Source organism: Ahaetulla prasina, chromosome 17 (genome assembly GCF_028640845.1).
Source record: "Ahaetulla prasina isolate Xishuangbanna chromosome 17, ASM2864084v1, whole genome shotgun sequence".
NCBI lineage: Eukaryota > Metazoa > Chordata > Lepidosauria > Squamata > Colubridae > Ahaetulla > Ahaetulla prasina.
In genome coordinates, this window is record NC_080555.1 from 5,806,222 (window position 1) to 5,831,200 (window position 24,979).

At 51.6% G+C, this 24,979-nt stretch overlaps 2 protein-coding genes across 12 annotated transcripts in view; both read right to left on the bottom strand.

The window, feature by feature from the left end:
• Positions 1-619: 619 nt before the first annotated feature.
• LOC131186724 (serine/threonine-protein kinase MARK2) overlaps positions 620-24,979 on the bottom strand; it is a 121,087-nt gene continuing 96,727 nt past the window's right edge. For 5 of the 11 annotated variants that reach the window (XM_058160592.1, XM_058160594.1, XM_058160593.1 and 2 more), the window contains 10 exons: positions 23,260-23,359; positions 22,205-22,317; positions 20,149-20,281; positions 18,440-18,618; positions 17,298-17,395; positions 14,682-14,840; positions 13,256-13,507; positions 11,003-11,029; positions 4,594-4,638; positions 3,388-3,761 (listed from right to left, as the gene is read on the bottom strand). In XM_058160592.1, the coding sequence (XP_058016575.1) occupies positions 3,398-3,761; positions 4,594-4,638; positions 11,003-11,029; positions 13,256-13,507; positions 14,682-14,840; positions 17,298-17,395; positions 18,440-18,618; positions 20,149-20,281; positions 22,205-22,317; positions 23,260-23,359 (1,470 nt within the window). In that variant the 3' untranslated portion in view covers positions 3,388-3,397. Of the gene's footprint in view, positions 1,645-3,387; positions 3,762-4,593; positions 4,639-11,002; positions 11,030-13,255; positions 13,508-14,681; positions 14,841-17,297; positions 17,396-18,439; positions 18,619-20,148; positions 20,282-22,204; positions 22,318-23,259; positions 23,360-24,979 lie in introns of those variants that run through there. The other 6 variants (XM_058160598.1, XM_058160595.1, XM_058160601.1 and 3 more) reach the window with 6 other exon arrangements.
• LOC131186731 (serine/threonine-protein kinase MARK2-like) lies at positions 1,643-3,005 on the bottom strand. Its single transcript, XM_058160619.1, has one exon. It carries the CDS (start codon positions 2,998-3,000, stop codon positions 2,644-2,646), a length of 357 nt encoding a protein of 118 aa, XP_058016602.1. The 5' UTR covers positions 3,001-3,005; the 3' UTR covers positions 1,643-2,643.

Consider the following 24,979-nt stretch of genomic DNA (forward strand, 5'->3'; position numbering starts at 1 on the left):
GGGTCGCTTTAAGAGGAAGAAGAGGACCATTTATGTGATCCCCCCCCAAACTTTCTGAGAACCTAGCAGCCCCCTCCTCTTCCCTTCGCCAGCAGCTCAGCACTGGCATCTTTTTAAACAGCCCACACACGGCATTTTCAATAAAGATATTTTGGTACAAGCTTCGGGATGGTGCTTGACTGGAAGAGGGGCCGGGGGACACCCCTTCCCTCCCCTCATTTTGGCCAATTTTCCCAAGGAAGAGCCCCTCCCCATCACCACCTTGTCCTACCCATCATTTTGGAAAAACAGGCTCGGAGCATGTGCTTTTTTTTCTTTTCTTTTTTTAATTTCTTTGGCTTTAATAAGAAACCGGCCAGAGTCTCCCAGAGATGCGACAGGTTGTTTCAGGCTTTGGACTGGGCTGGAGCAGAAAGGAGTGTGCTTCTCCCCCCCCAACCACCCCCCGCCCCACATGAAAGGTTGCTGGTCCCGAGTCCTGGGGTGGGGGTGGGGAAACAGGGTGGTTCGAGGTGGGTGGGCTGGCTCAAGCTCCCGTCCCTCGTGTCAAGAGTGGGATGGGAGCAAACGTGGAACCAAAAACAGGAACCAAAAACAGGAATCTGACGCTAGGCAGGTGCTTTCTGGAAAGTTTTAATCTAGAACCTGTAAAACTACATCAAACGGTAGCATCCTTGAGAGAGAGAGAGAGAGAAAAAGAGAAAGAAAGAAAAAAAGGGGGGGGGGTAAGGATGGGAGGGGAAAGAGAATGACCCCCGTCCCGAAAAAGGACATGATCTTCTTTCTTTTTTTAAAAAAAGGCAATGTTGTGATGAGAAATTAAAACGAAACCAAAAAAAAAAAAAATTATAACCACTCACAAAAACCGAGGTATCAGTACAGTTATATACAAACCAGGCGTGTGTACGTGTGTGTGTGTGTGTGTGTGTGTGTGTGTGTCAGACAAGGTGAAGGGGCTGCAGAGCCCCCTCCCCAGGACCAAAAATACATTCTCAAGAGGGTGGGGGCCAATGTGACAATGAAAAGAAAACCCAGAGAGAGCGAGGCCCAAAGAGAAGGCAAAGGGGCTGCAACCAGGCCCGGAGTGTCGTCTTATTTTTTCCTTTTGCTCTGTTGTGCTTTGGAAAGGGAAATAAAAATTGCGGGTGGGGGGAAGGAACAGAAGCCATGGGTCCTCTCCCCCCACCACGCCCTCTGTTTTCAGCTATCCAGAGAGCGGGGGGGTGGGGTGGGGTGGGGTGGGCAGCGTACCTGTCACCCGGGAATAAAAACCAGCAAGCCCCAAAGCTCTTCAACCCATCCTGAACATCCAAAAGGCTTTTTGTGGGAATCGGCCAGCCGTAGAAGATTGGGGGGCGTGAAATAACCCTGGGCTGTGCCCCCCCGTCCCAGCAGGCCTGTTCCATAGCCAGCCTCTGGCGCCCCCACTCCACCCCTCCCGCCATGTTTGGGCCCACTGGAAAAGACATGCCAGGAAGGGGGTGGGGTGGAAGAGAAGGCTAAAATCCCCAGAAGTGGGGTTGTGCAGCATTCAACACAGGAAACTGGACTCCATTGTGGACCGGGGAGGGCCCCCCGTTAGACGCTGTGTGTGTAAACAGGGCACTGCTGACCAGCCCAGAGAGTGGCTCTCTACCGCCATGCCTGCATAAAGGGGAGGGGACATGAGGAGGGGGGACAAAGGAGTGACGGATCAGGTTGCTGTGCGGATCTCGGGACAGCCCCCCCCCCGCCACTCGCCAACCCTCCCTCCGTTCAACCCCGCCGACGGCTCCCACCAATTAGCAAGGAAGAAACCAAAAAAACCTCTGGAGTCTTTGTTTGTGATGTGTGTGTGTGTGTGTGTGTGTGTGTTGGGTGTGTGTGTGTCATCTGCAGGGATCAGGCAGAGGGCGAGTGTGGGGGACACCTCGGAAGCGTCCCTTGGCGGGACAGCAAGGAGGCACTTGGCTTCCATCGTTGGCTGTGTTGCGTCAAGACGCTCGGCTCCCTGTTTCCCCGTGGAAGGGGCCCCAGCTGCTGCTCCGCCTCCCCCTGTCCCAACCGCCTCCTGCCATAGCTGCCCTCGTCCTCCGCTGACCTAGAAGGGACGGGGTGGGGGAAAGGACCCCCCCCCTGTTCCCGAGGGGCGGGGGGAAGAGTCCCTGCGTTTTCTGTTGCAGTTTGGTAACATGGCAAACCCTGTCTCTTGTGTACAAGAAGAAAAGGAAAGGGGGGGGGAAAAGGGGTGGGGGGCGCGGGAGGGGGAGAAGGAAGAAAAAAAAAAGGAAAAAAAAAAAGGAGGAAGAAAAAGTACCACGGTCGCCACGGAGACCAAAAGGGATGCTTCCTCATCCGACAGACAGCCCTTGGTACCCTCCCGTTCCTGTTGCCACGGAGACCAGCTAGGTGGCTGCCAACCACAATCCCACGCACCCTGTCTCCATGGAGATCCATCAGTGGGGGGGGGGCGTGGGGAGACGGAGAGGCGTGGAGGGGGGTGGATACCCCCCCCCCACTTTCCCTCCCTCATGCCCTACCCGCCCCCTTCGCCTGCATAACCCCTCTCAAAAGTGAAGTTGCGGCTCTCTTCCTCCCACCTCCGTTGCGTGTGTGTAGGCCAGGCGCCCCCTCCCCCCCTCTTTCTCCCCGGGTTGGGCCCCGTTAAAGCTTGAGTTCGTTGGCGATTTTGGAGGCAATGTTCTTGAAGGCCATGGAAGTGCCCGATATCCGCTTGAAGCGGACGCCGTTGAGCGAGAGGCGGGGCAGTTTGCAAACTTCCATCTCCCACTGCACAAAGGCTTCGTGGCCTGGCGCCCCGTGCATGCACAGGAGCATGTATTTCTCCTGCAACTCGCACTGGCAACTGTTCGCGTCCAGCACCTTCCGGATCTCTTTCATCATCTCGTTGGGCTCCATGGAGCTCGTGGTCTTCATGCTCCAGGTGAAACGCAGCGACCGCGGCTTGGCGTCCCGGTTCTCGTCCCGGTCTTTCTCGCCCCCGCCGCCGCTACCCATCATGTGAGGCCTGCCGGGAGGGGGGAGGAGAAGGAAGAAAAAAGGAAAAAAAAGGAGGAAGAAAAAGTACCACGGTCGCCACGGAGACCAAAGGATGCTTCCTCATCCGACAGACAGCCCTTGGTACCCTCCGTTCCTGTTGCCACGGAGACCAGCTAGGTGGCTGCCAACCACAATCCCACGCACCCTGTCTCCATGGAGATCCATCAGTGGGGGGGGGGCGTGGGGAGACGGAGAGGCGTGGAGGGGTGGATACCCCCACTTTCCCTCCCTCATGCCCTACCCGCCCCTTCGCCTGCATAACCCCTCTCAAAAGTGAAGTTGCGGCTCTCTTCCTCCCACCTCCGTTGCGTGTGTAGGCCAGGCGCCCCCTCCCCTCTTTCTCCCGGGTTGGGCCCCGTTAAAGCTTGAGTTCGTTGGCGATTTTGGAGGCAATGTTCTTGAAGGCCATGGAAGTGCCCGATATCCGCTTGAAGCGGACGCCGTTGAGCGAGAGGCGGGGCAGTTTGCAAACTTCCATCTCCCACTGCACAAAGGCTTCGTGGCCTGGCGCCCCGTGCATGCACAGGAGCATGTATTTCTCCTGCAACTCGCACTGGCAACTGTTCGCGTCCAGCACCTTCCGGATCTCTTTCATCATCTCGTTGGGCTCCATGGAGCTCGTGGTCTTCATGCTCCAGGTGAAACGCAGCGACCGCGGCTTGGCGTCCCGGTTCTCGTCCCGGTCTTTCTCGCCCCCGCCGCCGCTACCCATCATGTGAGGCCTGCCGGGAGGGGGGAGGAGAAAGGGAAAGGGTGAGGAGGGAGGAGGAATCCTCCCCCCTGCCCCTCTGACTGGCACCAGCGTGCTGCCCAGTCTGATCCGTGACCCAGAAGAGCTGGAGGGGGAGGGGGGGGGAGAGATGGAAAGAGAAAGAATTAGAAGAGGAGGAGGAGACGGAGGACTGTGGGGTCCTTGGTGCTCTCTGAGCGTAGTTGTTTTCTTGCAGACGTTTGATTACCAGACTAGGTAACATCATCAGTGCTAATCTAGAGGTGGAAGGAGGAGGAGATGGTGGTGGTGATGGAGAAGGAGGAAGAGGAAGAGGAGACGGAGGACTGTGGTGTCCTCGGTATTCTCTGAGCATCGTTGATTTCTTGCAGACGTTTAATTACCAGACTAGGTAACATCATCAGTGTTAAACTAGAGGTGGGAGGTGGTGGTGGTGGTGGAGGAGGAAGCAGAGGAGGAGGAGGACTGTGAGGTCCTTGATGCTCTCCAAGTGTGGGTTGTTTTCTTGCAGACATTTTATTACCAAACAAGGTATCATCATCAGTGCTAAAGGAGGGAGGAGGAGGAGGACTGTGGGTTCCTTGGGGTTTTCCGAGCGTGGGTCTTTTCCTGCAGACATTTAATTACCAGACTAGGTAATATCATCAGGGCTAGACAAGTGGGGGAGGAGGAGGAAGGGGAGGAGGAAAAAAAGAGAAAGCCGTCAGGGCAACGAAGAGGTGTAAGAATGGAGGTAGGTGCCAAGGAGCAGCCTGGCCCTGTCGGAGAAACAGACCGAGTGGACCCAAGGTGGGAAGCCCCTCCCAGCCCTGGCTGCGTCTCACCTGAGGGTCTCCACACGGTCTTTGCTTTCGGGCTCATGCAGGTTCCTCAAAAAACAGAGCAGGAGACAAGCCATCAGCACCCTCCAGTTAGCACTTCCTGCCCTTGGGTTTTTCTTTTCTTTTCGCCCAAGCCGTGGGGAGGGGAGGGGCTGGGCTTCATGGCATTCAAAAGAGGGGGGGAGGGGGGCTAAGGTGTGGTGGGGGCCCCCCCAGGCAGACAGAGCGGACAGCCCCACTCGGTTGTTGTTCGGCATGCTGGGATCAGCCAAGGCAGCCTTTTGAGGGGTTTGGGGGGGGGGGGGAAGCTACAGGGTCAGCGTTGGGTTCGTTTGGTTGGGTGCAAGCACCGTTTCTCTAATCCATTCCCGAAGAGCAGAAGCCACGGACAAGCAAGGAAGAAAGGAGGAGGAGGAGGAGGAGGAGAAGGAGCTACTTGGAGTGGGGGAAACAGGCTGAGCCACGGAATGAGGGGACTCCTGGTCTGGACGCTAGGTCTGCCATGAACCCCACTGGGCGGTCTTCAAAAGAGCCAAGAGAACCCCCAAGCCCCTCCTTAGAAAAGATCTGCACGGCCTACGAAGGCGGAGGTTGGATTGTGTCTTTTGGGCATGACAGAAGTGGGGAAACGGCGGCGTCTGTGGGAAGCTCCCGTGTCGAGTGAGTTTCTTCTCCTTTTGGTTCTAACCCTGCCAGTTTTGGGGAACGCTCCCCCAAACCCAGCATGACTCAAGAGGCCTTCCTGCCTTCCTCTCTCTCTTTCTCTTTCATTTCTCTCTCTCTCTCCTTTTCTTCCTTCTTTCCATTTTCCTTCCTGTCTCTTCCTTCCTTGTTTCCTTTTCTAACTCTTTCTTTCATTTCCTTTCTTCTCTTCCTTTTCTCCTTTCCATTTTCCTTCCTTCCTTTCCTTTACCTCCCCTTTGTTCTTCCTTCCTTCCTCCCTCCCTCCCACTTTCTCATTCATTTCTCTTTCCTTTCTTCTCCTCCTTTTTGTTTTCCTTCTTTCCATTTTCTTTTCTTTCTCTTCCTTCCTTGTTTCCTTCTCCCTTCCTTCCTTTTCTAACTCTTCTTTCTTTCTCTTTTTCTTTTGTCTCCTTTCTTCTCTTCCTTTTTCTTTTCCTCCTTTCCATTTTCCTTTCTTCTCCTTGAAAAATCCTTCGCTTCTCATCCAAGAACTGAAGAAGCCTCTTGGAGGAGAAGCGAAACGTTTTCAAAGCCCAAGGAAGCCCAGGTGCCTTTTGCAAAAGCAACCCAGGAGGCAAGTGCTGGTCTGCTCCTAACTCTTCTGTGCCCGCCTCCTGGAAAGCAGGCTCTTTCCCCCTGCAGATCACTTTCAGGAGGCACCCTCCTGAGCGAGCATTGCGCACCCCTGTGCAAGAGACAAAGCGAGGCAACGCAAGGGCACTTCTGCGGCTCGAGACTCCACCTGCCAAGACAATGAATGGCTTCAGTTCGCTCACAGCCGGCCTGGTTTCCCTCAGCAGAGCCCTGCAGGTTGAAGGGGGCGGCGGCTATCTTTTAACACCTGCCCTCTTTTTTGGGGGAAGGGGGGGAATTACATACATGCATTCGCACATACAAACCCTCTCTTCTGCCCCAGCTCTGCCCCCAAGAATGCCTCTGGGTCAATTTTGTAGGTCAACACTGTTGCTGTACCAGGTTGAGATGCTGAAGGTTGAATAAAAAGGTAATTTCTTTCTTTATTTCTTTTTTCTTTCTCCACCTCCCTCTTTCCTTTCTTCCTTCTTTCCGCCTCTTTTTCTTTCTCTCTCTCTCCTCCTCCTCCTTCCTTCCTTTTCTTCCTTCCTTCTTTCCATTTTCCTTTCTTCCTTCCTCCTCCCTCCCTTCCTTCTACCCTCCCTTCCTTCCTTGTTCCTCCTTTTTCTTCCCTTTTTCTTTCTCTCCACTCCTCCCTCCCTCTTCCTCCTTCCTTCTTTCCTCCATTTTCTTTCTTTCTTTCTCTCTCTCTCCTCCTCCCTCTGTCTTTCCTTCCTTCTTCCCTTTTTCTTTCTTTTCTTTCTCCTCCTCCTTTTCTTTCTTTCTTTCTCTTTCATTTCCTTTCTTCTCCTCCTTTTGTTTTCCTTCTTTCCATTTTCTTTCTCTTCCTTCCTTGTTTCCTTCTCCTTCCTTCCTTTTCTAACTCTTTCTTTCTTTTCTTTCTCTTTTTCTTTTGTCTCCTTTCTTCTCTTCCTTTTTCTTTTCCTCCTTTCCATTTTCCTTTCTTCTCCTTGAAAAATCCTTCGCTTCTCATCCAAGAACTGAAGAAGCCTCTTGGAGGAGAAGCGAAACGTTTTCAAAGCCCAAGGAAGCCCAGGTGCCTTTTGCAAAAGCAACCCAGGAGGCAAGTGCTGGTCTGCTCCTAACTCTTCTGTGCCCGCCTCCTGGAAAGCAGGCTCTTTCCCCCTGCAGATCACTTTCAGGAGGCACCCTCCTGAGCGAGCATTGCGCACCCCTGTGCAAGAGACAAAGCGAGGCAACGCAGGGCACTTCTGCGGCTCGAGACTCCACCTGCCAAGACAATGAATGGCTTCAGTTCGCTCACAGCCGGCCTGGTTTCCCTCAGCAGAGCCCTGCAGGTTGAAGGGGGCGGCGGCTATCTTTAACACCTGCCCTCTTTTTGGGGAAGGGGGAATTACATACATGCATTCGCACATACAAACCCTCTCTTCTGCCCCAGCTCTGCCCCCAAGAATGCCTCTGGGTCAATTTTGTAGGTCAACACTGTTGCTGTACCAGGTTGAGATGCTGAAGGTTGAATAAAAAGGTAATTTCTTTCTTTCTCTTCCTTTCTTCCTTTTCTTTCTCTCCACCTCCCTCTTTCCTTTCTTCCTTCTTTCCGCCTCTTTTTCTTTCTCTCTCTCTCACTCCTCTCTATCCTTCCTTCTTCCTCCTTTTTCTTTCTCTTCCTTCCTTCTTCCTTTTCTTTTCCTCCTTTCCATTTTCCTTTCTTCTCCTTGAAAAATCCTTCGCTTCTCATCCAAGAACTGAAGAAGCCTCTTGGAGGAGAAGCGAAACGTTTTCAAAGCCCAAGGAAGCCCAGGTGCCTTTTGCAAAAGCAACCCAGGAGGCAAGTGCTGGTCTGCTCCTAACTCTTCTGTGCCCGCCTCCTGGAAAGCAGGCTCTTTCCCCCTGCAGATCACTTTCAGGAGGCACCCTCCTGAGCGAGCATTGCGCACCCCTGTGCAAGAGACAAAGCGAGGCAACGCAAGGGCACTTCTGCGGCTCGAGACTCCACCTGCCAAGACAATGAATGGCTTCAGTTCGCTCACAGCCGGCCTGGTTTCCCTCAGCAGAGCCCTGCAGGTTGAAGGGGGGGGGGGGGGGGCGGCGGCTATCTTTTTACACCTGCCCCCTTTTTTGGGGGAAGGGGGGGGATTACATACATGCATTCGCACATACAAACCCTCTCTTCTCCCCCACCCCTCCCCCCCCCCCCAAGAATGCCTCTGGGTCAATTTTGTAGGTCAACACTGTTGCTGTACCAGGTTGAGATGCTGAAGGTTGAATAAAAAAGGTAATTTCTTTCTTTCTTTATTTCTTTTTTTTCTTTCTCTCCACTCCTCCCTCTTTCCTTTCTTCCTTCTTTCCGCCCTTTTTTTCTTTCTCTCTCTCTCTCCACTCCTCTCTATCCTTCCTTCTTCCTTTTTCTTTCTTTCTTTTCTTTCTTTCTCTCTCTCTCCTCCTCCTCTTTCCTTCCTTGTTCCCTCCCTTTTTTCTTCCCTTTTTTTCTTTCTCTCCACTCCTCCCTCCCTCTTTCCTCCCTTCCTTCTTTCCTCCATTTTCTTTTTCTTTCTTTCTCCTCTGTCCACTCCTCCCTCTGTCTTTCCTTCCTTCTTCCCTTTTTTCTTTCTTTTTCTTTCTCCACTCCTCCCTTTTCTTCCTTCCTTCCCTTTTCTTCCTTTTTCTCTTTTCTCGCTCCACCCCTTCCTCTGTCTTTCCTGCCTTCTTCTCTTTCTTTCTCTTTCTCCACTCCTCCCTTCCTTCTACCCTCCCTTTCCTTCCTTCCTTCCTTCCTTCCTTCCTTCCTTCCTTCCTTCCTTCCTTCCTTCCTTCCTTCCTCCCTCCCTCCCTCCCTTCCTTCCTTCCTGGGGGAAAGTGCAAAGGGCTGTCAGGAAGCAGATATTGCTGAATTAAAAGCTGGGTGCTTGAAAAAAACCACACCAATTCTGCTTATTTTCTGTTGAAACTGGACTTAAGACTTCAAGTGGATGAAGCTGGCCTGATTCCATTTACCGTATATACTCGAATATAAGCCGATCCGAGTATAAGCCGAGGTCCCCAATTTTACCCCAAAAACTGGGGTAAACTGGGGACTCGAGTATAAGCCGAGGGTGGGAAATGAGGCACCTACCGGTTGGAGAAAGCCTCCCTCCCTCAGCTGAGAAGGCTGGCGGCTCCCCCGCCCCGCCCTCTCACTGCACCGGCAGGGCTTCCGTCCGGTAAAATGTGAAAAAAAGAAAAAAAAAAAACTCGAGTATAAGCCGTATAGACCCGAGTATAAGCCGAGGGGACGTTTTTCAGCACAAAAAACGTGCTGAAAAACTCGGCTTATACTCGAGTATATACGGTACTTTTAAGTCTGGCATCTCGCAGCTCACACACGACTCTGTAAAAGTGACAGCTGAAAATTGAAGGCACAATTTCCTCCTGATTTGAGAGAGGAAACATATGGGAGCTACATATGTTTATGACCTAGCTTATCGATGGCACGCCACACAGGCAGTTCCCGACTTACGAACAGTTCATTTAGTGACCGACCGAAGTTAACAACGGCGCTGAAAAAAAGTAACTTTTTCAAACTTACAACCGTTGCAGCATGATCAAAATTCAGGCACTTGACAGCTGACTCATGTTTATGACGGTTGCAATGTCCCTGGGTATGTTTGTGTGTGTCATGTGATCCACTTTTGCGACCTTTTGATGAGCGAAGTCAATGGGGAAGGCCAGAGTCACTTCATAACTGTGTGACTAACTTAACAACGGCGGTGATTCACTTAACAACTGTGGCAAAACTCACTTAGCAACAGAAACTTTGGGCTCAATTGTGACGAGGACTACCTTATACAGCCCAAAGCCACATTTCTCTCTTTGTTTTAATCCCAGCTTTCCTACTGACTATTTTATTCAAGGTGGGGAATGTGCCTGATCCTCCCTCCTCCTATTTTCCCCACATCAACAACAACCCTGTGAGGTGGGTAGGGCTGAGAGAGTGAGAGAGGGACTGGCCCAAAGTCACCTGGCTGGCTCTTCATGCCTAAGGCAGGACTAGAACTCTCAGGCGCCTGGTTCCTAACCCAGCACCTTAACCACTAGGCCAATGTGGCTCTCATAAATTTATACCTTTGTGATCTCATTGTGTATATATATATATATATATACATATATACATATGTTTTCTGAGGTTTTCGCGGGTGTTTGTATGTAGGTCTTTGGTTATTCGGGTTTTCTCCCGCGTAAAATTGGAAGTGTCTTGGCGACGTTTCGACGAAGTCTCATTCGTCATCTCCAGGCTTCAGCGTCGTGCTTCTGGGAGCAATGTGTGATTGCAGCCGTTTCTTCCTTTTTAACTTTTAACCTTTTTAACTAACCTTTTTAACCTTTTCTTCCTTTAAAAAGGAAGAAACAGCTGCAATCACACATTGCTCCCAGAAGCACGAAGCTGAAGCCTGAAGATGACGAATGAGACTTCGTCGAAACGTCACCAAGACACTTCCAATTTTACGTGGGAGAAAACCCGAATAACCAAAGACATATATATATATATATATATTCCTTGAAAAGAGATCACTGCAAACCACACCACAGCCTCCATTTTCATCCCCCGAGGAGGGTCCTGAATTTTCCTGGATGGGCCGGGTGCTCGTTCGCCACCTTCTGCAAGCTAAGTCTGAACCTTTCAAGGCAGCGTCCAGCTGCAGAGCAGAGGGGCAGCCAGCTCCTCCTAACCGCCACCATGCAGGGAGAAGGAGGATTAGTTTGGGGAAGGAGTGGGGAAGGAGGAAAGGGGGTGGGGGTGGGGAGATTCTGGTTAGAAAGAGCAGAGGCCCAGCCAAGGTAAAAACCACAAAGATGGAGAATCACCTTTAAAGGGACAGCCTTCTAAATCTCAGGCCAACCAATTTATTGGCGACCCAGATGGGACCGAGTGGAAAGAGCCCCCTCCCCACGTGCCGTGGGTTTCCCTGCCTGCGGGCTGAGAGCTAATGAGTGCCCCCCCCCAACCTGTCCCTTTAAGGGTGCCATCTGCGTTCACACACAGCCACCCTTGGCCACCACGGTTTGGGGGGAAGGAGAGAGAGAGAAAGAGAGAGCGAGAGAAGCTGGCAGGAAGGAGTGTTGCACGAGAGGAAGAAGGAAAAGAGAAGGAGGAGGAGGAGGAAAAAGAACAAATTCCAGAGTGACGAACGCCTACCTTCTGGCAAACCTGAAAGACAGATTTCTAGAAGGGGAGGGGGTAAAACAAAAAAAAAAAAGGGAGAGGGGAGGAAAAAAACACGGCGGTGGGTGGATGAGCAAGCGTGAAAGTGTGAAATGAACAAGCCAGTGGGTCCCGGAATAGGTCGGTGCCCCCATCTTCCCTCCCGATTGGGTGTGTATGGGGTGTGTGTGTGCCTTTGAGGAAAGGGAGGCTGACGCAAACAACATCCCCTCCCCCCCGTTTTAGTTCCTTCCGTCCAACGCAGGAAGACAAGCAGCCTCCCTGTGTCCCAAAACTGGGACTGTCTGGGAGGGTGGGGTGGGGTGGGGGGCCCTCTCCAACAGCCCTGGTCACCTCTTTTGGAATGGGAGGGGAAGTGGGGAACCCGGGGTTGCTGGGATCACCCCCCCCTCCTCTCTCCCGCCCCATAGCCCCCTCTGGCTGGAGGCCGCCCAGGAAAGGACCCATAGAAGGATGGGGTAGGTTGGGAGGTGGGGCAGGCAGGAAGGTAAAACACACAGCAAAATAAAAAGGGGGGGGCTGGAGAGAGGAGGTGCTGGACTGCAGAGAGGAGGGTCCCCTCCCCCGCCTCCCCCCCCTTCTCAAACTCCTTCCCCTCCCCTTGGGGCCTTGCAGAGAAGGAGGAAGGTTTACAAAACAGCCACTCAGGGGACACACACATACACACACACAAAAAGAGTCTGAGAGGTTTGTGGTTTGGGCTCGCAGACTTGTCTCGTTTCCATCGATTTTGGGCCTTCTTCAAATACGAAATAGGCCGTGGGCTTTTTTTTTTTTTTTTTTAAAGTTGGGCAGACTTCAACTCCCAGAATTCCCCAGCCGGCAGAGCAGGGATCAGAACCAGCAAAAACCAAAGCGACGCTGGCAGGGGAATTCTGGGAGTTGAAGTCCGCCCATCTTAAAAAAAAAAAACAACGCCCAAGGTTGAAAAACACTGGGGCTGCCTTGGTTAAAGTGGCAGGTGGGCAGATATGACTGGGGTACCCTCCTCCCCCCCCCTTGGAAATTTTAAGGGGTGAGGACAATTTTGCCACATGGCTGAGATCAGGGAACTTCAGGTTCTGGGTGGTGATGAGGGAAGTGGGGATTCCGAATTGCAATCCCCGGAAGAACCAAAGGCGTTGAGCAACAATTTGTCTGAAACGGTAAAAGCGGGGTGGGTGGGGGGGGTGGGGGGGGGATGGACTAGAAGACCTCTAAGGTCTTTTCCAACTCTTGTTATTCTTACTACAGGGTGCTGTTAGCAGGAGCCATCCCGTCCACCCCATCCTGGGCTTGGCAGTGACAATTATGGCTAAGCCATCCTGAATGATAGCTTGTCACTCCCCAGCTTTTTTTATTTTTATTTTAACCTGGGCCATATTTAATAAGTTTTTTTAATTACTGTTTTATTTCGTATTTATTCATTGTTGTTTTATCTGGCTGTGAACCGCCCTGAGTCCTTCGGGAGAAGGGCGGTATAAAAATGTAATTAAATAAATAAATAAATAAAATAAATATTTGAATTTATATCCCGCGCTTCTCCGAAGATTCAGGGCGGCTTACACTGTGTTAAGCAATAGTCTTCATCTATTTGCATATTATATACAAAGTCAACTTTTATTGCCCCCAACAATCTGGGTCCTCATTTTACCTACATTATAAAGGATGAAAGGCTGAGTCAACCTTGGGCCTGGTGGGATTTGAACTTGCAGTAATTGCAAGCAGCTGTGTTAATAACAGACTGCATTAGTCTGTAGAGCCACCAGAGGCCCAAGCTGAGTTATATACTTATATACTGCTTCCCAGTGCTTTGCAGCCCTCTCTAAGCAGTTTATAGAGTCAGCCCTCTTGCCCCCACAACAATCTGGGTCCTCGTTGTACCGACCTCGGAAGGACGGAAGGCTGACCCAACCTTGAGCCTGGTGAGATTCGAACTGCCAAATTGCAGGCAGCCGGCAGTCAGCAGAAGTACTGCACTCTACGCCACTGCGCCACCGCGGCAGATGGCGGACAATGGGCTGTGGGAGGGAGGAGGGAGAGGGAGGGAGGGAGGGGCAACGAGGCGTCCAACACACACAAAGACTCAGCCAACATGCACTTCTCAAAGCCACAGAAATGGAAGAGGGGAGGGTCCCTGTCTCACTCCGCCCCCCCCCCCCGCCATGCAGTCACGCCACCCAGGATGCACTGGAAAGGGGGTCGCCCCCCCCTCTTCGGTGCCTCCCCCTCCCCTCCCTGGCTCACCTGCGTACGAACTTGGAGGTGAACTTGCTGAAGAGGCTGCCGGAAGCTCCTCTCCGGCCTTGGCTGTTGCCGGAAGGCGAGGCGGGCGTCAGGCCGTAGGAGAGGTTTTGTTGGTCGCGGACCGGCCGGAGCTGCCCGGCGTGGAAAGTGCTGCGGCTCTGGATGCCTCGCGGGAAGTTGGTGCGCTCGGGGAGGGCGCTGCTGATGTTGTGGGCGGAAGGGGAGGCCACCGGAGCCCGCTGGGGGGCCGTGCTGTGGGGAAGAAGAAGGAGGAGGAGGAGGAGGTCAATCAGGGGAGGCCAGACCGAGAGACCCTCCACCCCTCTGCCTTGGGGGCGGGGGGATGTCAGCGAAGGGAGAGAGAGAGAGAGAGAGAGAGAGAGAAAAGCCACGTTCTACCCACGAATGCTGGTTTGGGATTCCTGGAGTGGGGGGAGCAGAGAGCAGATCCGTTGGGTAAGGTCGGAGGGCGTTTTTAGGTGGTTGTCTCAAGGGGCTCTCCCTCCAAGGGGAAAGTTGGAGGAGGGGTCATCCGTGACGCTGGGGAAGCTGGATTCACTTCATGACCAAAAAGATTGTGAAATCAGGAGCGGTCAGGTGCTGTTTCATTTAACGACTCCATTGTCATTAGTGACGGAAGGCGTTCTGGTCCCACTCGTGTTCACAAGTAGAGGACTACCTATCCAACTGTTCTCCTTCATTCCTGGGCATGGAGAGGGGAAGCAAACCCCAGTAGGGAATCGGCCCAAACAAGCCAGGATCGGAAGCCAAATCGGAACCCTGTGACCCAGGACTCTGAAGCGTTTGAGGGCATTTGAGGAAGGATGCTGCGAAACCGTGTTTTTCCCCCCCACCTCCACTTCCAGCCTCTAAGCCAAATGATCTTCGGCGCTCTTAGAAAAAAGCCCACCCGCCCATTCATGACGGATTTCCTCCGCAAGGCAAGATTCCTGGCTTAAAAGTGACGTGAGAATCCAGGGCCGTGGGTTTCCTTTTTTCTGCGCCTGCCCCACAGAAGAGCGAGGGCTGCCTTCCACAGCTGCTGTGTTAAAAGAAAGAGGGGAGACCCCCTAAAAAATAGGGGGGACCCACCCAACAGGACGAGCAGCATCCTGGGCATCCTCGTGGCTCTGCCTGATGCTGTGTGGTACCCAGAGCATGGCTCCGTCTGGGGGGTGGAGTGGATCTCACCCTCCCAGGTTTCAGGACAGAACCCCCAAACCTCTCAGTTGTTCTGTCCCCCCCCCGATCTCCTCTAAGACAGCCGCCCCCCCCAGGCGAGGGTCACAGCTCTGGGGCCAGGACAGGACGCAGAACAATGAAGCTGAGAGGGGGAGGGGAGCAGCTGGAGAGGCCTGGAGGGCAGGAAGGAGAGAGGGAGGGAAGGAAGGAAAAGACCCCCAGGCGCACGCAGCTGCCCACTTGCCTAGGTCGCTGGGCCTCGCAGTGATTGTCGGTGGGGGGCTGCGTGGGCTTGGAGGGGTGCACCGAGGCGGACATGGATTTCTGGTGCTGTCGCGGGCGCGCGGAGCTCACGGCGGCCGAAGCGGAGGCGGTGGAGGCCCTGGAGCCCGGAGTGGTTAGGCTGGGGGGGGGAGGGGGAGAAAAAATTAAATCAAGCCAGGGAGAAGCCAAGGAGTCCAAACCAAGGGGAGAAAACGGGAGGGGAGGAGGGGGGAAATAGGGGTGAAGCGGGCAGGCGGATGAAATCTGCAGCGGGCCCCACCAACCAGCCCAGACTATCGGGTGATGTTGCCCATCTGCAGCTGGTAATGGGAGGGGCGGCAGCCATGTCCTCCCATTCCTCTCCTCTCCTCTCCTCTCCTCTCCTCCCCTTTTCTTTCTCCTTTCCTTTTCTTCTTCTATCTTCCTTTCCTTTTCTTTATTTTTTTTCCTTTCCTCTTCTCCTCTCCTTTCCTTGCTCCCTCCCTTCCCCTTCCCCTTCCTTTCCTTTCCCTATCCTTTCTCTTTTCCTGTTCTTCTTCTATCTCCCTTTCCTTTCCTTTCTATCTTCCTTTCTTTCTTCTATCTTCCTTTCCTCTCCTCTTTTTCCCCCTCTTTCCTTTATCTTCCTTTCCTCCTCTCCTCTCATTTCCTGGCTCCCTCCATTCTCCTTCCCCTTCCTTTATCTTCCTTTCCTTCCCTCCTACCAATCTTCTTTTCTTTCCTCCCTCCCTCCTCCTCATCCTATCTATTCCTTCATCAGCTAAACGGTGAGTGGGTGGGTAGATGGAGAGGTCCCCTCAACCAACCCTGCCATGCCACAGAGGGAGCCACCAGGGGCATTCCGGGGAAAGCAAATATACAATACACAACCCAGTATATATGTATGTGAGTCAGGCACACACATACACACACCTTAGATGCCACAGGAGGGGATGGAGGCAAACGGAGGCTCTCCAGAGTGTGTATGTATGTGTATGAGGGGAAGCGAGGGCGATGACGGGGTGGGCGCATGACTGTTTGAAGGAACCAAAGGATTGGGTCCAAAGGAAAAAAAAAAAGGCACGAAAATATGTGTGCGCGCATGAATGTGTGGATGTCACAGGAATGAAGGAACGAGGCTTGTTCCTTGGTAGCTAGGAAAAAAATATCCCGAGATCGTGGGAAAGGACCTTGGGCCAGGAATTCGGGCGGGGGGGTGGGGGGGAGAGGGGCAGCCTGCAGGGAAAGTAAAGGAAGCCCCTCCCTCACCAAACGGAGATAAGAGGAGGTGTTCACCACCCTCCATCCCCTTATCAGTCCAGGGATAGCATCAATGGATGCTCTGAAGCAGGGGTCTCCAATCTTGACAACTTTAAGACTTGTGAACTTCAACTCCCAGAATTCCTCAGCCAGCTTTGCCACGGTTGGAGACCCCTGCTTTGAAGCTAAGCGCAAGGTAGGGTGGGGTGAAGCTGTCGGTTTTTTCAGCAACCCTTCTGCATCTCCATGAGGTATCCCTTCCGCAGGGGTCATTCCTGTCCGGAGCGGTGGCCCGCAAGGCTGGGTTCAGGCCGCGGCTGGGTGGGTGGGTGGGACTTTGAAACCGGGTCGATTTTAGATCCAGCTATAGCGTTGGCTCAGTGGCTAAGACGCTGAGCTAGTCGATCGAAAGGTCGGAAGTTCAACGGTTCGAATCCCTAATGCTGCCATGTAACGGGGTGAGCTCCCGTGACTTGTCCCAGCTTCTGGGACAACCTAGCAGTTCGAAAGCACGTTAAAAAAAATGCGAGTGGAAAAATAGGGACCACCTTTGGTGGGAAGGAAACTGTGTTCCGTGCGCCTTCGGTGTTGAGTCATGCCAGCCACATGACCACGGAGACGTCTTGGGACAGCGCCGGCTCTTTGAATTAGAAACTGAGATGAGCACTGCCCCCTAGAGTCGGGAATGACTAGCACGTATGTGCGAGGGGAACCTTCACCTTTTACCTTTTTATAGTTTTGAAAAGTGGTGGCAGCGTTTTGGGGGGCAGGAGAGGGCAGGGGAAAACCATACCACTTTAAATAACCAATAAAATACTTATGTAAAAACGGTAAAAGAAAACGATGAAAGACTATTTTTATATATAAGTAAGCATTATTATTACCACCGATATTACTATTATTATTATTATTGTTACTATTATTACTAGCACCGTAACTTTGTCAAAGTAAATGGACTCAGACAATACACCCTTGACTAAGCACTTGTGTATATTAAAGGGGAAAAAATGTGTGTATATATATATAATTTTATGTACACTGAGAGCATATGCACCAAGACAAATTCCTTGTGTGTCCAATCACACTTGGCCAATAAAGAATTCTATTCTATTCTATTCTATTCTATTCTATTCTATTCTATTCTATTCTATTCTATTCTATTCTATTCTATTCTAAAAAGAATAAGAATAAAAAAAACCAAGTTTTAACTCAATATCCAAGTCTACAAAAGTGGCTAAAGTTGGAGAACCCTGCTTTAAATAGAAATATTTTTGCTCCTGGCGGGGAGGGGGAGCAACCCCTGGGGTGGTCAGGGCCGACTTCCCTCCTTCCTCCTCCTCCTCCTCTTCATCCTTACCTATCTTTGCCGTTCTGTATCGAGTTCTGGCCCAAGCTGGCGCGGTCCAACATGGGGGAATTGCGGCTCCGGTTTGTGCTGGTGGAGAGGACGCTGTTCTGCAAAGGAAGGAAGATGACAAGTGAGGGACGGGCACTGTGCCAGGATGGGCACGCTAGCAGCAGCTTTCCAACCAGGGATGAAATGCTCCCGGTTCGGACCGGTTTGCCCGATCCGGTAGCAAAAATCCCTGCCCCCCCCCCCACCCCATGCCTAGCTGAGCTGTGCAATCATCAGAGGTGGTTGTTTTTTTTTAAAGTATTTTTTCTTCGGCTGAAAAAAAATGCTTTTAAAAGTAAAAAAAAAAAAAAGCCTCTGACGATCGCGTGGCTCAGCTGGGATCGTCAGAGGCTTTTAAAACCACTTCGGGCAAAAAGGTTGTAGAAAAAATGCTTTTTAAAAGGCTCCTCTGACGATCCCAGTTGAGTTGCCTGATCGTCAGAGGCTATTTTTTCCCTTTTAAAGGCCTTTATACAGGAACAGCAATACAGATAGTCCGCGACTTATGACCGGCTGCTTGGAGTTACGACGGATACCTCCCCCAAAGGTATTTATAACCCAGTTCTGAAGTTCAATGACAGTATATCCCCATCACCAATTAAATCAGGGGTCTCCAACCTTGGCAACTTTCAGACTTGGGGACTTCAACTCCCAGAGTTCCTCAGCCAGCAAAGCTGGCTGAGGAACTCTGGGAGCTGAAGTCTCCAAGTCTGAAAGTTGCCAAGGTTGGAGACCCCTGAATTAAATGACCATTTTCAGAGAACTTGGCTACAGACAGTTCGACTGATTTATATGAGGCTTTTTGACAGTTTCCTTACATTTCAGCTAAAAGCATCCATACGAATCAACAGGCTTGCTCTACGACCAACGTGACCTCTGGCTTTCGTTTTACAACCCCCCACAAAGCAGGTGCTAAGATCAGGTTGGCCTCGACTTACGGCGGTCGTGCCTTAAGAGGACAGAAATTCGGGATTCCATTACGGCCGTAGGTCGAGGACTACATGGATAGGGGAATTCCCAAGCGGCCACGCTGGACAGGCGATTACAGATCGAGCAAAGCCCGTGGGGTGGAGGTGGGGGGGTGTGTGTCTTAGGGCACTGACCGTGGAGGGCATAGGGGTACTTTTTTTCCTCTCCAGGCTGGGCAGGGGGCTGGCGGGCACTTTGACGGTGCTCCCGGCCTTGCTGCGCCCGGCCTCCCTCTCCTCTTCGGGCCTCTTGTTCTCAGCGTTGGCTGCCTGCGTTTTCTTGGAGTAAGACGTGGACGTCGGGATGTTGGGTACTGCGGGGCAGACAAAAAGAAGAAAGTGAGCGCCAGGGAGATGCAGGAAAGGAGGGAGGGAGGGAGGGAGGGAGGGAGGAACAAGGGCTGTCTTTTAGGGACGAAAGAAGACACACATACCTCCGAGACCCTCCCAAAGGTAAAACCCTGAGGACAACGATGAACTTTTAAGGAGGCCAAGTTGAAAAGATTCCAGGCATTTTACATCCAAAACTCAAAAAGGGCAAAGGAAAATACTACTACTATTGTTGTTATTAGATTTTTGTCCTGCTTTTTCATTGATTTATACAAACACGCATGCACAAATGCACACACATTTAGTGATCCCAAGGTGGGGACCAAATGCTAACATACACACACACACACACCACCTATTTTCGGCACCACAACAACCCTGTGAGGCGGGTTGGGCTGAAAGAGAGGGACTGGCCCAAAGTCACCTAGCTGGCTTTCATGTCTAAGGTAGGACTAGAACTCACTGCCTCCTGGTGATTGGCCCACAATTACCCTGCCAGCTTTCATGCCTAAGGCGGGACTAGAACTCACCGTCTCTGAGTAATTGGCCCAAAGTCACCACGATAGCTTTCATGGCTAAGGCAGAACTAGAACTCACCGCCTCATAAGTGATTGGTCCAAAGTCACCCATCCAGCTTTCAGGCCTAAGGCGGAACTAGAACTCACTGTTTCCTGCTGATTGGCCGAGCCACCCGGCTGGCTTTCACGAAGAACCCTAGAATTCACTATCTCTGGTTTCTAGGCCACCCCCTTCACCCCACCACCAAACCGGCTATCTGTAATGCTGGGAGATGGTGAGTTCTAGTCCTTTCCTTAGGCATGAAACAGCTGGGTGACTTGGGGGCAATCACCAGGAGATGGTGAGTTCTAGTTGTGCGTTAGCCATGAAACTTGGCTGGGTGACTTGGGGGCAATCACCAGGAGACGGTGAATTCTAGTTCTGCATTAGCTATGAAACCCAGCTGGGTGCCTGGGTCAATCACCAGGAGACAGTGACTTCTAGTCCCATGTTAGGTATGAAAAAGCTGGGTGACTTGGGGGCAATCACCAGGAGATGGTGAATTCTAGTTCTGCATTAGCTATGAAACCCAGCTGGGTGCCTGGGTCAATCGCCAGGAGACAGTGACTTCTAGTCCCATGTTAGATATGAAAGAGCTGGGTGACTTGGGGGCAATCACCAGGAGACGGTGAGTTCTAGTTCCGAGTTAGCCATGAAACCTGGCTGGGTGACTTGGGGCCAATCACCAGGAGACGGTGAGTTCTAGTCCCTTCCTTAAAGAAGGCGGGGTGATTTGGGGCCAATCATTCTCTCTCTCAGCCCAACCCACCTCACAGGGTTGTCGTCGTAGGGGAAAATAAGGGAAAGGAAGGAATCTTCGGCAGCTTGAGTTATTTATTAAAAAAAATGATAAAAGGTGGGAGATCATAAATAAATAAAGAAATCCGTCTTATGCAGGAAAGCCCCCCTTCCCCCCCGCTTGGGCCCAGAATGAAGAAGGGCCCCCCAAAACTCACCCTGGTCACTTAAGCGGCGCTGCTTGGGGTTGGCGGAGACGCTGCGCTGTACCTTGTGCGAAGGGGAGGGGACCGTGCTGTTGGCGAGCTCAGGCTGGGGGCGAGGTTTGAGGGTGCTGCTGTCGTTGTCGAGCTGCAAGAGCAAGAAAAAGCTCAGAACTGGAAAAGGCTCCAGACCTCAAAGAGGCGGCTTCTCCCGATCCAGGTCACACAAGCCCTCGGAGGCAGAGTTCCCCCCCACCATCCCCCCCGGGAAAAAAAAAAAAAAGCAAAAATGGTTTGTTTAGTTTTTCTGGGGAGAAAAAAAAAAAAAGGAAAAAGTTTACGCTGGGAATGCCGGAGCATGGAACGGAAAACCGGATTCACGGAAAAGGTGGCAGCTTTCTTTTGTAACTGTAAGCATCTTTTTGTGAACTGCCCTTGCTGCAAAGGAACTGAAAACTTTCTTCTTTCCATCTCTTTTTTCCCCCCTTCTTTCTTTCTGCACTTTTTGTTTTATTTCTTCTTATTTTTCAATTAGTTTATATTGGTTTTTATGTTCTTCGTAAAACTTTCGCTAAAGTTTACCCTTCCTTCCTTTATTCCATCCACACCTCATCAACTTCCTTCCTTCCTAGCTTCCCTCCTTCCTTCTTTCCCCTTCCATCCACCTTGCATCTCCTTCCTTTCTTCCTATCATCTTCCTTCTTTCCTTCCTTCCTTTCCCTTTCCTTCCTTTCCCTTCCCTTCCCTCCCCTTCCCTTCCCAGTGATTAGAACGCAGGATTGCAGGCTACCTCTGCATTCTACTGCCAGGGGTTCGATCCTGACCGGCTCAAGGTTGACTCAGCCTTCTGTTCCTTTGAGGTCAGTAAAATGAGGACCCAGACTGTTGGGGAGGCAAAAGGCTGACTCTGTAAACTGCTTAGAGAGGACTGTAAAGCACTGTGAAGCGGTATATAAGTCTAAGGGCTATTGCTATTGCTTTCCTTCCTTCCTTCCTTCCTTCCTTCCTTCCTTCCTTCCTTTTTTCATTCCTTCCTTCCTTCCTCTCTCTTTTATGCTACTTCCATCCAAAAAGGCATTCTAGTCTCTGTTCTCCTTGTTTGTTTGTTTGTTTTTAATTTCCAGGCAGAGGATTTATGTACAAAAAGGGCACTGGAAACTCGCTGCGTGGAAAACACAATGTACAGGGAAGACTTCCTTAGGAGATGCATGAGGACCAGAAGGCTGCTATGAAATAAAGAATAAAACTCTCTTATCCAGCGATCTCCGGAGATATGACAACAAGATGTCTCATTGTGTTCAGCAGTGCGCCACCTGTCAATCACATGTTTAACCATGTCAGCTGCGCAAAAATTCGAATATGGATCCTTGACAATGAGCGGCAGCCAACGGGCTCAGGGGAGGATGGAGGACGCTGCCAATTCTGGAGGCAGGCACTGGAACCGGGTTTGCCACATGAACCGAGCCAGTTGGAAGACATTCAGCAGAATTAACAGAACAATAGAATGAAAGGGACCTTGAAGGTCTTCTAGTCCAACCCCCTGTTTAAGCAGGAGACCTTTTCAGACAAATGGTTGTCCAGTCCCTTCTTAAAAACCTCCAGCGTTGGAGCACCCACAGCTTCCGGAGGCAAGCAGTTCCACTGGTTAATTGCTCTCATTGCTGGGAAATTTCTCCTTAGTTCTCAGTTGCTTCTCTCCTTGATTTATTTCCATCCGTTGCTTCTTGTCCTGCCTTGGGATCCTTGGGAGAAGAGGTCGATTCCCCCTTCTTTGTGGCAGCCGCTCAAATATTGGCATTCTGCTATCATGTCCCTTCTGGTCCCTTCTTTAAACTAGACACATCCCAAATTCCTGCAGCCGTTCTTTCGTACGTTTTAACTTCCAGTCCCCTACTCGTCTTTGTTCCTCTTTCCAACGTTCTTTCCAGAGTCTCAACATAAACGGAAGAAAAGCAACGTGACTAAATCAGCCTCCAGGCTTCGGGGCCACAAACCGCCCCTGCAGGTTGCCCTTCAAAAGCGCGATGCACGTGGGCCAACCCCCCCCTCTCCACCCCCGCCTCGAACTCACCTCTGAGTTTTTGTAACCTAGCAGCAGGTACGTCGCCATCACTTCATTATACTTCTGGCTGACTAAGGACTCTTGAATTTCTTCCCGGGTGTACCCCATAGAAATCATGAGCTCTGGAGGGCAAAGAGGGGATGGGTGGGTGAGAGAGAGGAGAAGGAGGAGGAAGAAGAAAAGAAGAGTCAAGACCAGGGGTGCTAGTCAGCAAGGTTCTGACCAGTTCTGGAGAACCCAGTAGCAGAAATTTTGAGTAGTTCGGCTGGCCCCAGAGTGGGGTGGGAATGGAGATTTTGTAGTATCCTTTCCCTGGAGTGGGGAGGGAATGAGGATTCTGCAATATCCTTCTCTCAGGAGTGGGGAGGGAATGGGGATTTTGCAGTAACCTGGAGTGGGGAGGGAATGGGGATTCTGCAGTATCCTTAAACTGGAGTGGGGAAGGAATGGAGATTTTGCAGTATCCATCCCCTGGAGTGGGGAGGGAATGGAGATTTTGCAGTATCTTTTCCTGGAGTAGGGAGGGAATGGGGATTTTGCAGTAACCTTCCCCTGACATGCCCACCAAGCCAAGCCAAGCCAAGCCCACCAAGGCATGCCCACTGAACCGGTAGTAAAAAAATTTTTTTTTGAATCCCACCACTGGTCAAGACCACCTGGTAGGAAAGACTCCCCAATCCACCTGCTCAGAAGGATCCCCATCAAATGAGGATCGCCTAGCGCAGGGGTGTCACAACTCAAGGCCCCTGGGGGGGGGGGGAAGACACGGATGCAGCCCGCAGGGTGCTTAGATCTGGCCTGTGGGTTGCCCTGGAAACAGCAAAGGACTGGCAAAGGTGCTTTCTTGTGCTCTGTTTTCGCTGGCAGAGGGTTGGGGGTAGCCGTTGCAGGTGGCAGAGCGCTCAGGCCACCCTGACAGGTGCCCCCCAATATGAGTGACGTTGAGCTGGCCACGCCCATCCTGGCCACACCACGCCCCCAAGGTTAAACACAACCCTGAATCGAGTTTGACACACACACCCACCCCACCGGCCTAGCCCATCACCCCTTCCCTAACGTTGTACCTGTCCGCCGAGGGTCCTTGTAATCTGGCAGAGGTTCCACGTAAGGCTTCAATTCATCGTCCTCGTGACCCACATTCATCCAGCGGTCTTTCATGATTTGCTACGGTGGGCGGAGGGGGCGAAGAAGGAAGGAGAGGCAGACGTTAGAACCGCATAGAGGAGGGGAGTGGGGGGGGGGAGACGATGGCACGATGGCCCCTTTTATGACCTGTGGACTTCCACTCCCATGCTGGGGCTCAGGGATTCTGGGAATTGAAGTCCGCGAGTCATAAAAGGGCCCATCGTGTCTCCCACCTCTGATGTAGAATGGGGGAGGGGGACTATCACATGGTTCAGAAGGTCTTCTGTGTCTTGTTTTGTTTTTTTTAAAAAAACCCACACACCAACAACTTGTAGATCTGTTAGAAGGATATTAAAAAAAAGAAGTGGTATTTTTGCCAAAGTTGGAACCTTTTTTCCCCCCCCTCTCCCCCAAAAAAGTGGAAATGCCAACACTGGGCGTGGCGCTTTAAGGAAGGAAGCTTTATTTAGGTCACGGTTGACTCAGCCTTCCATCCTTCCAAGGTGGGTAAAATGAGGACCCAGATTGTTGGGGGCAAGAGGCTGACTCTATAAACTGCTTAGAGAGGGGTGGAAAACACCTTAAAGCGGTATATAAGTCTAAGTGCTATTGGTATTGGTGTTGGTGTTGGTATTGCCTTCCTTCCTTCCTCCTTCCTTCCTTCCGTTAAAATGCATTATTGCAGGCTAACTCTGCCAATTGCCAGCAGTTCGATCCTGACCAGCTCAAGGTTGACTCAGCCTTCTATCTTTCCGAGGTGGGTAAAATGAGGACCCAGATTGTTGGGGGCAACAGGCTGACTCTATAAACCACTTACAGGGGGCTGTAAAAGCACTGTAAAGTGGTATATAAGTCTAAGTGCTATTTTCCTTCCTTCCATTAGAATGCAGTATTGCAAGCTAACTCTGCCCATTACCAGCAGTTCGATCCTGGAAGAGGAGGAAGTGGAGGAGGAGGACGACTGTGGAGTCCTTGATGCTCTCTGAGCTTTTACTGGTTTTCTTGCAGACGTTTCATTACCAAACTAGGTAACATCATCAGTGCTAGAAGGGGAGAGGGGTTGCTCTCTGTTCAGAGACAACAAGCAAGTGGCTTATATATATATATTTTATTTTTTATTTATTTACATTTATATCCCGCCCTTCTCTGAAGACTCAGGGCGGCTTACAATGTATAAGGCAATAGTCGTGGGAATCCCTTTTACAACCTTCTGGACAAGCAAAGTCAAATGGGGGAAGCTAAGATTCCCTTAACAACCGTGCGACGAACTTAACAACGGCCGCGACTCCCTTCAATCATGGTGGCCAGAAACTTCCGTAAAACGGGACCAAAAGCTCATTTTAACGACTGTCCTGCTGAGAAAGGTAAACCCTGGGCTCAACCTGCGGTCGTAAGTCGAGGACTGCCTGTAGGTCGGAGGGAGGAGGCGGAGGAAGAGACGCATCAGTGTCAACAAGAGACAAGAGGCGCCCGTGTTCCCCAAGGACGTTCTCCGCCTTGCGTTCTCAGCAGCCTCCCTCCCATTTTCCAGGAAAATGGGGGGGGGGGGCGTATTTGCTAATGATCCCACCCCCACCCCCCTTGGGAAAGCTGCTTGGCTGGCAGCTTTCTTTTTTTCCTTTTCTGCTTCCATATTCACCCTGGAGTGGCAGAGCTGAT

Coding starts and splice junctions, on each gene's coding strand:
- LOC131186731 (XM_058160619.1), bottom strand. CDS start 3,000: ATGATGGGTAGCGGCGGCGGGGGCGAGAAAGACCGGGACGAGAACCGG.